Source organism: Bos indicus, chromosome 3, assembly GCF_029378745.1.
Source record: "Bos indicus isolate NIAB-ARS_2022 breed Sahiwal x Tharparkar chromosome 3, NIAB-ARS_B.indTharparkar_mat_pri_1.0, whole genome shotgun sequence".
Taxonomy (NCBI): Eukaryota; Metazoa; Chordata; class Mammalia; order Artiodactyla; family Bovidae; genus Bos; species Bos indicus.
This window is the reverse complement of record NC_091762.1, coordinates 103,274,106-103,288,363: the sequence shown is the minus strand read 5'-3', so window position 1 is coordinate 103,288,363 and position 14,258 is coordinate 103,274,106. Positions and strand designations below refer to the sequence as shown.

At 42.4% G+C, this 14,258-nt stretch overlaps 1 protein-coding gene across 1 annotated transcript; it reads right to left on the bottom strand.

Annotated features, from left to right (window-relative positions):
• Nucleotides 1-12,409: 12,409 nt before the first annotated feature.
• On the bottom strand, nucleotides 12,410-14,258 carry LOC109556893 (olfactory receptor 2A5-like). The gene is made up of 2 exons (XM_019958265.2): nucleotides 14,191-14,258; nucleotides 12,410-13,450 (listed from the first exon to the last, which is right to left on the bottom strand). The coding sequence occupies exons 1-2, from the start codon at nucleotides 14,256-14,258 to the stop codon at nucleotides 12,493-12,495; spliced, it is 1,026 nt and encodes a 341-aa protein (XP_019813824.2). The 3' UTR covers nucleotides 12,410-12,492.

Below are 14,258 nucleotides of genomic sequence, written 5' to 3'. Positions count from 1 at the left end.
TCCCAGCTTAGGATGCATATCAATCACCATGATTGTTCAGTTGTTGGCAAGGTCGATGATTTTATTTAGATACTCAGATCAGATCAGATCAGTTGCTCAGTCGTGTCCAACTCTTTGCGATCTCATGAATCGCAGCATGCCAGGCCTCCCTGTCCCTCACCAACTCCCGGAGTTCACTGAGACTCACATCCATCGAGTCAGTGATGCCATCCAGCCATCTCATCCTCTGTTGTCCCCTTCTCACTCGGGATTAATATCAGGTCATTGACTGAGGTCTGTCTAGGATGAGGTTAAATTAGGGAAGGGCAGGGAAAACTTTATGAGATTTTCATTCTCTCAAGTGTGAATCTTTCATCAGAACTTCCAGTTTCTCATTGTGTTTCCTCTATTAGTCCTAGCAAGGCCATCTGCTCTCTTGTGCTTCAGGAGCCACAACCACACAGCACATTGCTTGAGGTTCTTCTGCCTTAGTCTTCAGTGTAGAGTGTGATGATGAAGATTTGAAGTTTCCTTCTCCCTCCTGTCAAAAAACAAATCACTCAAAACTCTTTCCATTGGTGCTTTAAACTTCAAATCACTACATATATACAGGCAGGGCAAGTCAGAAATATGGGCAAGATTATATGACTCCAGAATATGAAATTTTTTTTGAAAATTTTATCCAGGTCTGTGTTTCTTGAATCTTTGGTGTCTCTGGAAGCTTCCTCATATCTGATTTTATTTCAGATGGAGTTGCTCACCACTGGGCCTCTTCCTGGCCTTATTCACAACAGAAAAAAAGTCTTCCTGCTTGACCCTCAAACTATAATTGAGGCAGAATAATAGCTGTCTTTTTGGCTTGAAGTCAGCTTTGGCATCTCTGATTCTTTCAGCTTGATGGGAATACCTTCCTAGTGGTAATCTATACTTTGGGGTCTCTTTCTCTCCTAGAGTCAAGACTTATGACAGTCAGGGAACTCCAAAGTTTAGTTTATATCTCAAAAGTTAGAGCTGATTCTTCATTTTTGGCATCATAGGAAGTGGTTCTAGTGGAGGAACATGGGATTTGGAATCAGAAGATTGACATTCAAGTCTTGGTACTTCAACTGTGGCCAGTTCAAGTAATTTAGTCTCCTTTAACCTCATTTCCTTCTCTGTAAAATCTACATAATATCTACCAGAAACAGGAACAGAACCTGTGAGAAGTAATATATGATATGCATGGCGCACACAGCACTGTAGCTAGCACAAAGTGGAAGCTCAGTGATGTTCATTCCAGTCAAATTATCTTCCTGGTGTTGTATATCAAATGGTAAACAAAACTGAAAGAGACCAGAACAAACATGGTATACTCCTAGTCCTGAAGAAGCTCACAGTGTTTTGGGGGAAATAGAAGAATAAAGACACAAATCACATTCCAATGTATTTAGCACTCTGATGGAAATATGGGCTGGCAGCCAATGCTGTGTTAAGCACTAGGGATACAGAAATAAAAAATTTCTACCCTCAAAGAACACACATAGGAAGGAGACAGATAAACAATGAATGGTACTCAAGTGGTAAGTGCTATGACAAGAGTAAGTATAGAGGGTCATGGGGACCCATTAAAGAAGCACCTGAACTAGCCTTTGAAAGCTAAACTTCTCCAAAAACAGGGCCCATGATGTGAATCTTAAAAGATGAATAGGAATTAGCTAAGCAAAGAAGAGTAGGAAGTTGGAAAACTAGGAAGAGTTTTGCAAGCAAATGGAGTAGTAGTTACAAAGGATCAAACGAGAGAGAGTTTTGTACAACCAGGGGACACGTGTGATAAGGTCTGAGGGCAGGCTGGTTTGCAAACAATAGGAAGAAAAAGGTATTGGGTACCTTGGTAATGAGCATAGACTCGATCATTTAGGCCATGGCAAGCATCAGGTGAGTCTTAAGCAGAGAAATAATTCATTAAGGCTTCAGTTCAGTTCAGTTGCTCAGTCACGTCTGACTCTTTGCAACCCCATGAATCACAGCACGCCAGGGCTCCCTGTCCATCACCAACTCCTGGAGTTCACTCAAACACATGTCCATCGAGTCGGTGATGCCATCCAGCCATCTCATCCTCTGTCATCCCCTTCTTCTCCTGCCCTCAATCTTTCCAAGCATCAGGGTATTTTCAAATGAGTCAACTCTTCACATGAGGTGGCCAAAGTATTGGAGTTTCAGCTTTAGCATCAGTCCTTCCAAAGAACACCCAGAACTGATCTCCTTTAAAATGGACTAGTTGGATCTCCTTGCAGTCCAAGGGACTCCACTCTCCTCTTTCACTTTCATCAAGAGGCTTTTTAGTTCCTCTTCACTTTCTACCACAAGGGTGATGTCACCTGCATATCTGAGGTTATTGATATTTCTCCTGGCAGTCTTTATTTCAGCTTGTGCTTCTTCCAGCCCAGCGTTTCTCATGCTGTACTCTGCATATAAGTTAAATAAGCAGGGTAACAATATACAGCCTTGACGTACTCCTTTTCCTATTTGGAACCAGTCTGTTGTTCCGTGTCTAGTTCTAACTGTTGTTTCCTGACCTGCATACAGTTTTCTCAAGAGGCAGGTCAGGTGGTCTGGTATTCCCATCTCTTTCAGAATTTCCCACAGTTTATTGTGATCCACACAGTCAAAGGCTTTGGCATAGTCAATAAAGCAGACCTAGATGTTTTTCTGGAGCTCTCTTGCTTTTTTGATGATCCCGTGGATGTTGGCAATTTGATCTCTGGTTCCTCTGCCTTTTCTGAAACCAGCTTGAACATTTGGAAGTTCATGGTTCATGTATTGCTGAAGCCTGGCTTGGAGAATTTTGAGCATTACTTTACTAGCATGTGAGATGAGTGCAATTGTGCAGTAGTTTGAGCATTCTTTGGCATTGTCTTTCTTTGGGATTGGAATGAAAACTGACCTTTTCCAGTCCTGTGGCCACTGCTGAGTTTTCCAAATTTGTTGGCATGTTGAGTGTAGCACTTTCACAGCATCATCTTTCAGGATTTGAAATACCTCAACTGGAATTCCATCACCTCCACTAGCTTTGTTCATAGTGATGCTTCCTAAGGCCCACTTGACTTCACATTCCAGGATGTCTGGCTCTAGGTGAGTGATCACACCATCATGACTATCTATCTGGGTCATGAAGCTCTTTTTTGTACAGTTCTTCTGTGTATTCTTGCCACCTCTTCTTAATATCTTCTGCTTCTGTTAGGTCCATATCATTTCTGTCCTTTATCGAGCCCATCTTTGCATGAAATGTTCCCTTGGTATCTCTAATTTTCTTGAAGAGATCTCCAGTCTTTCCCATTTTGTTGTTTTCCTCTATTTCTTTGCATTGATCACTGAGGAAGGCTTTCTTATCTCTTCTTGATATTCTTTGGAACTCTGCATTCAGATGTTTATATCTTTCTTTTTCTCCTTTGCTTTTTGCTTCTCTTCTTTTCACAGCTATTTGTAAGGCCTCCCCAGACAGCCGTTTTGCTTTTTTGCATTTCTTTTCCATGGGGATGGTCTTGATCCCTGTTTCCTGTACAATGTACTCCTGTCTCCTGTACCCTGTCTCCACAGTTCATCAGGCACTCTATCTATCAGATCTAGTCCCTTAAATCTATTTCTCACTTCCACTGTATAATCATAAGGGATTTGATTTAGGTCATACCTGAATGGTCTAGTGGTTTCCCCTACTTTCTTCAATTTCAGTCTGAATTTGGCAATAAGGAGCTCATGATCTGAGCCACAGTCAGCTCCTGGTCTTTTTTTGCTGACTGTATAGAGCTTCTCCATCTTTGGCTGCAAAGAATATAATCAATCTGATTTTCGTGTTGACCATCTGGTGATGTCCATGTGTAGAGTCTTCTCTTGTGTCGGAAGAGGGTGTTTGCTATGACCAGTGTGTTTTCTGAGCAAAACTCTGTTAGCTTTTGCTTTGCTTCATTCTGTATTCCAAGGCCAAATTTGCTTGTTACCCCAGGTGTTTCCTGACTTCCTACTTAGATTTTAGAAATATCACTATTTGGGTGGAAGTTAGGAAAAGACATTGGAGAAAGACCAGCTGAGAGGTATGAAGGAAAGACAGGAGAACGGTAACATTCCAGACAACAAAGAAGAGAAGAGAGATTAGAGAGAGAGGTGGAGGAGACTTGGTAACCGAGCGGTACAGAAGATGAGGAAGAGGGAGGAAACAAGCATGAGTTTGAGGTTTCAGACCTGGGAAGCTAAGTTGACAGTAACACCATTACAGGACAGGTGGAGGTGAAAGAAAGAGTGATGGGGTGGGGAGAAAATGGTCAGAAAGTCATTATTAATTCTATTGTAGACATGCAGAGTTTGAAACATCGAGCGTCCTGGAGGATCTGATCATCAAAGAGTTAGACAGATTGCCTTGCAGATCAGGAAAGAGATCTAAGCAGAAAATCAAACTTTAGAAGGTAATTAAGGCACAGAATGGATGAGAACTCTCAGGGGTACCTCAGAGAGAGTACAGAGGCTCCAAAGACACAACCTGGGAGGAGGAACACTGGAGAGATCAGCAGGAGAAGAGATGGGCTTGAACGAGAGCATCCAGGGAGGCAGGAGAGCTTGACAGTGTAAGCTCAGGGAACTACCATCTCCAAGAGCGTATATGACGCTAAATGCTATAGAGAGAGCAAGAGGAATTAAAACTTTTCCAAAAATGCAATAATGCTAGACTTATTAGTTGCTTGGATGTGGGAAATTTCTGTGGAGTGATGAAGGCAGAAATCAGTGGGTTATGAGGAGCGAACTTGGCTATAAAGAGAAGGACTGAGATGAGGAGATATCTAAGATTGGGACATAAGGTGAGGGGAGTGCTTTGTTTCCTTTGTGATTTTCTTAAGGTAAAAGTTCAGAATGTGTATTACACTGGAGGAAGTCTGAAAGAAGGGAAAGAGGTGCTAGTGCATGGTCTCTGAGGAAGCAGACAGCAACAAAACTAAGAACACAAGTCTTGAGAGGCAGTTTCAATAGAGCATAAACAAAGGGGAAGATGTATGAATGAGGAGGATACAGATCATTTAACTGTGTTGTGTGTATGCACTCAGTCATGTCTGACATCTAACTGTAAGCACCAGAAAATTCAAGATACATTCCCATGGACCAGTCTCACAGGTTCTTTCTTCACATCTTGTGTAGATGGTGAGGAAGAAGATCTGATCATGTCAGTGCAAATCAGATTTCAAGTCTCAACTGGATAGAACAAGAAGCGTATGCCAACAACAACAAAAAATGCTATAGCACCAATGTAAAATTCCCTGCCCCTCTGCTCACAAAGCCAGCCATACCTAGCCAGCTCAGCTGAGAAATAACTGAAGACTGAAAGGGATCAATGCAAGGATGTTCCTAAAACATCATTGTCAAGTGACAAAACTGAGAAAAGATGCTGTGAGATCACAGGAGGTATCATGGAATTGTGTCTGTAGAAGCCAGACCACCTTCTGGGGCCACGTTTTAAGGGGACGATAGGTAAGTTGAAAGAGGTTATAAAGAAACGTCTGGAAACAACATGATGTGAGGAAGAGTTGAGGCAAGTGGGGGTGTTTGCCACATGGAATGAAAGGGTAGGAGAATTCTGGAAGCTGAGGGCCTACTCTCTGAAAGGCTTTCATGTGGAAGATGGATGAGACTTGTTCCAGGTCCTAAAAAGTGCACTTGCGAATTCTACTAGGGAGGTAAATTCCAGCAAAATATAACTAACTTACATTAGTGAGGGCAGATCACGGATAGGATCAACTGACCTGGGAGATAGTGAACTTGCTGACCCCATAAGAGGATCAAGCAAAGTGTCATTGGGACTAGTGCGGCTGGTCAGGTGGGAAGGTCTCTGGTTCACTCTCTCTAGGTCATCCTTCTGTGCGCTTCTTCTTTCAGCTTCATCTGGACCTGATGCCCGGACCACTATAGTAGTCTCTCAGTAAGCATCCCACTCATAGTCTTATGGTGCAAAACTGAGGAATGTGCAGCGGGATAGAAGGACCAGGAGCAAGTGAATGGGGAGCTCAAGCCCACTATGAGCCTTCTTCCCATCCATCCCAAGGCCTGGCCTAAAGCTGTACCAGAAAAGAGTGCTAGGATACCAATATCCTGTTTAGAAGCAGTTACATCTCTCCCCTTCCCAAATAAGAACTTCACAGCTCTTCCCACTTCTAATGTCCCCTTCCAGGTTCTAACTTCTATCAACTTGTCATCAATACCTTGATCTATCCTTACCAGTGTCTTGACTTGTATCCTCAGTGGGCTTCAGAGGAGAGTCAAATGCCTCAGCTCCATACAACAGCCTTCACTTTCTTCTACTTTTCTCTCCCTCAGCTTAGGAGCTCACTCGGAAAACAAGTAAAGAAGGAAAGAAAATGACAAAGAGACAGATAGACCACTGTACACAGAGAAGTCAGCGAACAGAGGAGGACAGAGTTCAGGGAGCAGGCCTGGGTGGCCTGATAAGGATGGAAAGGAGGTGGAAGCAGGCAGGCACACAGTCAGACATATGGGGAGCACAGGGCTGCCCAGGAGTGAGTGAGCACGGTTCAGTTCCCTGCCTCAGGCCCTTCTCCTTATCTGGTGCTGGGCTCAGGGTGGGATGCATTGGGGGCCTGCTGGGTCCTCCTTTAGTATTCTGCTCCTGATCCTCAGGGAGAACAGATCAGATGTTTTAATGAGCCTTTGTGGGATTCTCCAGGCCCCACAGCAGCCTTCCCAAGCCCCAAGCTCAGTTTTCACCCTCCCAGTGTAGCACTCAAGACCAAACACTCAAGAGCCTGATCCTCCCATCCCAATGCCTCCTGTTCCTCTCAGGTGCTCCCTACTCAGCTTCATAGTCTAAAGGGCCAGAAATATGAATATCAATTAGAGCAAGTGCTTGGATTGAGAAATGGCAGTGGGTTGGGAGGCCTGGGCAGGCAAGCCAGGGAGAGTTTCTATGCACCATAAAGAATGGGTTTGGAGGGCAGGAAAGGGCTACATTCTGCACTCATCCCCCATTACCCACTTGATTAACCAGACCTGGGATTCACCCTTGACTCCTCTACCTCACCATTTCCTAATGAGCTACCTATACCTACCTAGCTAATGAGTCTACCTCATAAAGACCTCTTATCTAATACCAACCTCTCATGTTCAGTAGTTACTCTTTTATTCAACAGTTCTTTCTCATCTACAAACATCTCAACTACAAACAGTAGTTTCTCATCTGTTCCTGCCTGAGTGAGTGCAGCAGCTGGTATCCTTCTCCTTCAATTTAGTTTCCACATGAGAGCCAGAGTGATCATTCCAGATGTAAATCTAATGTCATGGTTCTTTAATGGATGATGTCATGCCTTTTATCTCTATTACTGCAAAATCTACCCTCTTTAGGCTGTTTTGAAGGGTATGATAGTTCATGTTTTGTTAATTTATGTCTAAGATTTGACTTTTATGAAGTTAAAAATAGTGTTCATGCATGCTCAGTTGCTCAGTTTTTTCTGACTCTTTGCAGCCCCCATGGACTGTAGCCCACCAGGCCCCTCTGTCCATAGGATTATCTCAGCAAGAATACTGGAGTGGGTTGCCATTTCCTTCTCCAGTGGATCTTGCTGATCCAGGGATCGAACCTGCATCTCCTGCGGTTCCTGCATTAGCAAGCAGATTCTTTACCACTGAACTGCCTGGGAAGTCCATCATAAATAATATTATGTATTTAATTCTAGTTTCCAATTGTTCATTGCTAGTATATAGGAATAAAATTGATTTTTATGTGTTCATCCTGAATCCTGTAACATTACTAAACTAATTAATTATAGGAGTTTTAATGTAGAATCCTTGATTTTTTACATAGACAATTAGGTTATTTGAAAATAGATGAGATTTTACTTCTTCCTTTCCTGTATTCTCTTTCCTAGCCTTGTTGTACTGGCTAAAGTTTACCATGCTATTTTGAATAGGATTGTTGAGAGCAAGCATCCTTATTTTGGTACTGATTTTAGGAGGGAAAGCATTCAATTGTTCATCATTTTGTGATGTTAGCTGGAGGTTTTTAATATAGATTTTTTTTTTTTTTTTTTTTTGGTCAGAATAAGGAAATTTCCTTTTATTTCCAGTTCACTGAGATTTTTTTTTTTCCAAATCATCAATGTGGGGAAAGGACATTCATAGTCATAAACATTTGAAATAGCTTTATGCAAATACATCTGAATGATGTGTTAGTAGTTCTTGTCCTCAAAGGGACTCAGGGACGAGACGAAAGTTAGAGCCTTTAAGATCTCCATGTGTTTCTGAGGCCAAAGTTGAGTGCTTAGTTGGTGGCACTGAGTTTGGGGAGTAGAAAAAATCTTTCATCCTAGATGAAAGTAGTTAGAAAGCTTCCTGAGAAGAGACCCATACGAGGCCCTGATGAACAAGTAAGGGGACAATAGATGAGAGTGAGGAGAGGACACTCCAGGTGGGGTAGCCTATGCAAAGACCTGGGGAGTCAGGACTAGCCCAGAGTAAGGGATCATGTTGGGAGGTGGGGAAATTAGATGGGCCTGCTGTGGGTTTCTACTGCCCTGAGAGCTCTGAAAAATAAGGTCCTGTCATTTCAGCAGATAATCCTCACATGCCCTTCCTTTTTAGTCATTTATTTATTGGCCGTGCCATGCAGCATGTAGGATCTTAATTCCCCAACCAGGAATCAAATCTGCACCCTGTGCTTTAGAAGCATGGAGTCCTAACCCCTGGACTGCCGGGGAAGTCCTCTCACATATCCTTTCTAATGGCCCCAGAACAATTTTCTTAATAAGTCCTCAGGAAACACAGTCAGAATGTCTTGCTGACAATTTCATTCTTTTTTTCTCCAGAAAATCAAGGCTCCTCTTTCCCCTGGACTTCTCTTCTTAGAGGCTACGGCCTTCAGGCAGGAAACCCTGGGACTAGAGTAGGCTCTTCCCTTCTCACAATCCATCCGTATCACTCTTAAGGCCTATGTTCCCTTAATGCTTGGGGATTGCTAAGAGCTCTCTAGGCTGTCAACTCCCCTAAATTTATCTTCTTGAGAAAGTTGCTAATAAGCAAAATGCACTCTTAGCATTTAGAACCCTCTGATTTTTCTCAACATCCAGATAATCCTTGGTTTACAAATAAAACTTGTTTCTAAGCAACTAAGTGCAATTAGAATATTTTGATAATTGAATCCTATTAGACTTGTAGAGAGTAGCTGATTTACAAGATTTATCTTGTATTGCTTTTTACAAAGCAATTAATATTTATCTGACCCCAGAGTGAGAGAAATTTAAATTTACTTTGATAGCACGAGATTAGTTCCTGGTTAATGTGGCAGCTGATGTGATTCAGTTCAGTTCAGTTCAGTTCAGTTGCTCAGTCGTGTCCAACTCTTTGCCACCCCATGAACTGCAGCACGCCAGGCTTCCCTGTCCATCACCAACTCCCAGTGCTTGCGAAAATTCATGTCCATCAAGTCAGTGATGCCATCTAACCATCTCATCCCCTATCATTCCCTTCTCTACCTGCCCTCAATCTTTCTCAGCATCAGGGTCTTTTCCAATGAGTCAGTTCTTTGCATCAGGTGGCCAAAGTATTGGAGCTTCAGCTTCAGCATCAGTCCTTCCAATGAATATTCAGGACTGATTTTCTTTAGGATTGACTGGTTGGAACTCCTTGCAGTTCAAGGGACTCTCAAGAGTCTTCTCCAACACCACAGTTCAAAATCATCAATTCTTTAGTGCTCAGCTTTCTTTATAGTCCAACTCTCAGATTCATACATGACTACTGGAAAAACCATGGCTTTGACTAGATGGACTATTGTTGGCAACATAATGTCTCTGCTTTTCAATATGCTGTCTGGGTTGATCATAGCTTTACTTCCAAGGAGCAAGCGTCTTTTAATTTCATGGCTGTAGTCACCATCTGCAGTGATTTTGGAGCCCCAAAACATAAAGTCTCTCACTGTTTCCATTGTTTCCCCATCTTTTTCCCATGAAGTGATGGGACTGGATGCCATGATCTTAGTTTTCTGAATGTTGAGCTTTAAGCCAACTTTTTCACTCTCCTCTTTCACTTTCATCAAGAGGCTCTTTAGTTCCTCTTCACTTTCTGCCATAAGGGTGGTGTCATCTGCATATCTGAGGTTATTGATATTTCTCCCAGCAATCTTGGTTCCAGCTTGTACTTCATCCAGTCCAGCATTCCTCATGCTGTACTCTGCATATAAGTTAAATAAGCAGGGTGACAATATACAGCCTTGACTTACTGCTTTCCCAATTTGGAACCAGTCTATTTTTCCATGTTTGGTTCTAACTGTTGATTTTTGACCTGCATACAGATTTCTCAGGAGGCAGTTAAGGTGGTCTTGTGTTCCCATCTCTTTAAGAATTTTCCACAGTTTGTTGTGATCCACACAGTCAAAGGCTTTGGTGTAATCAATAAAGCAGAAAGAAAGAAAGTGAATTCGCTCAGTCATGTCCAACTCTTTGCAACCCCATGGACTGTAGCCTATCAGGCTCCTCTGTCCATGGAATTTTCCAGGGAAGAGTACTGGAGTGGGTTGCCATTTCCTTCTCCAGAGGATCTTCTCAACCCAAGGGTCAAACCCGGGTCTCCCGCCTTGCAGGCAGATGCTTTACCATCTGAGCCACCAGGGAAGCCACTAATAAAGCAGAAGTGGATGTTTTTCTGGAGTTCCCTTGTTTTCCAATGATCCAACGGATGTTAGCAATTTGATCTCTGTTTCCTCTGCCTTTTCTAAATCTAGCTTGAACATCTGGAATTTCATGGTTAGGTACTCTTGAAGCCTGACTTGGAGAATTTTGAGCATTACTTTATTAGCATGTGAGATGAGTGCAGTTGTGCAGTAGTTTGAACATTCTTCAGCATTGCCCTTCTTTGGGATTGGAATGAAAACTGATGTGATTGCATCCCACTAATTTTGATGCGTGTTTGTGTGTGTGTGTGTGTGTGTGCTGAAGGTATGAAGGAGAAAGTGTTAGTTGTGTAGTTGTGTCTGACTCTTTATGACACCATGGACTATAGCGTGCCAGGATCCTCTGTCCATGGGATTCTCCAGGCAAGAATACTGGAGTGGGTTGCCATGCCCTTCTCCAGAGGATCTTCCAGACCCAGGGATCAAACCCAGGTCTCCTGCATTTCAGGCAGATTCTCTACTATCTGAGCTACCAAGGAAGCCTTTATATGCTTTCAGTTACCATCATTAGTATCCAACCCATATATTCTGACCTCACAATAAGCCTGATATTAACATTGTAGTTGACAAATACAAGCTACAGTTAATAAGGTAATAACTATTTTCTAAGGTATCTGGCTTTGAAGACAATGACTATCTAATGATAAAATTTATATAATTATTTAAGTTCTAAGGCCTATTTCTACTTGAACCTAAAATTAATATTATAGTACAGTCATTATCTCCACATCAGACCCCATTTTATGGATAGGGGCTTAGCTCCAGAGAGATTAGGTGGTTTTTCCAAGATCTCAACAAATTAAGTCAAGACTAAAGTTTGGGGCCCTTCCCCTTGTTCTCTAAGGTGGAAGAGGAAATTTAAGGGTAAGTCAGTTATGGAAACCAACATACTCTTTTTGTAAATAAAGATCTGGATTGCTGAAAGCCATGGTGGGGTAGGTACAATGGAAATCAGAGAGGGATCCATGAAAGTGAAGAACTAAAAGAACTGCAGAAGTGGACAGACCAGGGATGGAGAAGGGCCAGAAAATCACTCAACAAACATTTATTGAGAAGTTACTATTCCACTGCAAGATGCTACTTGCTTAGGCTATGAAACGCTGCTGAGGAAGATCTAAATTAGCCAGCAGAGCTCTGACTTGATGGATCTGACCCTATAGCTATGACTTAAAATCATAATCCTAAATATTTTGAATTTTCCTCAATGGTATCCTATCTATTATCTCAGCTGAGCCTCCAAAAGCTCTAATGAATCCTTGAGATATGGCATGATATACTAGAGAAGAGCCTGGACTCTGGAACTATACTACCTGGGGTCAAATCTCAATTGTGTTACTTTCCAGCTGGGTGGCCTTTGCAACTTGTTTAATCTTGTGCCTAAGTTTTTTTTTGTTGTTGTTGCTGCTATTTTTAAACTTTATGAAGAAAATCATTATACATACCTCTGGAGTTGTTATAAGAATTAAAATATAAAGTACATATAAAGTACTTAGACAATGCTTGTCATGTAGAAAGTGATCGATAAAGGTAGTTCTTATTTAGGCCCAAAGAATATTCTGGAACACATTGTACAGATATAAAAATTAAACCTCAGAGAAATGAGTTGACGTTTTCAAAACAACAGAAAGTCAATGATGTGTTTCATCCCTGAACACAATTCTTTCTTTCCTAATGTTTCCAGTAGCCTAATAAAATGAAAAAGTGTTTTTTTGTAGATATCTTCCCTATCCTGGGCTCCTTCTTAAGTCCAGTGATTTCAGTGAACGTGTGAGTGTCATAGACAGAGACCAGAGGCACCACAGACAGCCCTCATCTGTGGCTTACTGAGTGTCCGCACTCGTTCCAACTAACTTGAAGAAAGCCCTCTTCACATCCTTGTTCCGGAGGCTGTAGATGATGGGGTTGAGGAAGGCAGAGATGACATTGTAGAACAGGGCCAGCTTCTTGTCATCCTCTGGGGAGGCCTCAGAGCCAGGCCTCATATACATGACCATGCATGGAATACAAAACATGGTGACCACAGTGATGTGTGAGGCACAGGTGGAGAAGGCCTTGATTCGCCCCTGGGTGGAGCCAATCTTTAGGATAGCAGTGAAGATGCGAACATATGAGGCCAGAATGAGGGACAATGGAATCAGGAGCAAGATAAAGCCCAAGATAAAGTCCACTTGGTCATTGAGTGATGTATCTGCACAAGCCAACTTCAAGACAGCAGGAATTTCACAAAAGAAGTGGTTGATTTCATTGGGGCCACAGTAGGGCAGATTCATTGCAAAGACTGTGTAGACGAGGGCACAGGTGAGACCGCAAAGGGAAGAGCTGACTGCCAGGAGTACACACAGGGTTTGGCTCATCTTGACCCTATAATGGAGTGGGTAGCATATGGCAACATATCTGTCATAGGCCATAGCTGCAAAAATCCAGGTCTCAGTGATGCCCAAGGTTAGGAAAATGTACATCTGGACCACACACCCAACATAAGAGATGGTTTTACTCTTGCTTACTAGATGGATCAACATCTGGGGCACTGTGGTGGTAGCATAGCTGAGATCCAGCAGAGAGAGGATGCTCAGGAAGAAGTACATGGGGGTGTGGAGGCGTGCGTCTACTCTGATCAAAGTAACAATGACACCATTGCCCAGGACTGTAAATAAGTAAAGGAAGAGGAAGAGGAAGAAAAAGATCCAATTGGTTCTGGGATTTCTGGAGAAGCCCAGGAGGATAAACTCGGTTACAGAGCTTTGATTTTTCCAACCTTGGCTATGGGTGGCCTTCCTTCTGGGGAGAGAAGAGGACATATTCCTAAATACCCTGCAGTCTCAGTGAGAGAATGCCATGTAAGATCCATAGCTGCAGGGACTGAAGGCATCGCAGAACTAAGAAAGCAATCAAACCAAGATCTCCTCCTCCATGCCAGGGAACATTCTATCCAAATTGGCTTTGCATTGCTCTAGGCACTTGATAAGGATTATAGAAATGATTTTGATCTGTCTACCTAGCTTTAATAAAGTTCCAAGGGCCCAATGGAAAAACTGTACATGGCATAAATCTTATTTTGAGGAACGCACACTCGTACCCATCCCATAAATCAAAGGAAGGAGGCTAGGGAAATGTAAAATGTTTTACGGTAAACCAAAAAGTTGTAGAGCACTCTATAGTTCCTAAAGTCATTCTTTCAAATGTCAAGACAAGCAGGTGCTACCAAGGACAGTGTAAATGTGAAACAAACAAAAACCCTTGCTTCTTGGCTTTGTCTTCCTCTCTGATGCTGTAATTTTGAAAGGCCACATACCATTAATTTTCAGAAAAAGGGGGAGTTTCAAGGAAGCTTTTTTTGGGAAAAGAAATCTTTCCTCTAGAACTTTTATTTCCTTCATCCCCACCATTCCAGCATTACCTGCAGTGGTTACAACTATAAAGATAAATTGACGTATAAAGACAGCCAGAGACTCAAGAATCGAAACCTAGAGAACATGTTTGTGCTCCTGGCATTTCTCAAGAAAATGAAGCTTATTTACCTGGAAATTAGGTGCCTGTGTGTCTCGAAGCTTTTCTTGAAAACTAGTAAGGACTCCTCCACAGCCAT

What these genes read in the sequence shown, in the direction of transcription:
- LOC109556893 (XM_019958265.2), bottom strand. Translation starts at nt 14,258, where the DNA reads ATGGCTGTGGAGGAGTCCTTACTAGTTTTCAAGAAAAGCTTCGAGACA. An exon ending in CACAGGCACCTAATTTCCAG is followed by an intron (nt 13,451 to 14,190) that starts GTAAATAAGCTT and finishes TTCTCTCCCCAG; the next exon opens with AAGGAAGGCCACCCATAGCC.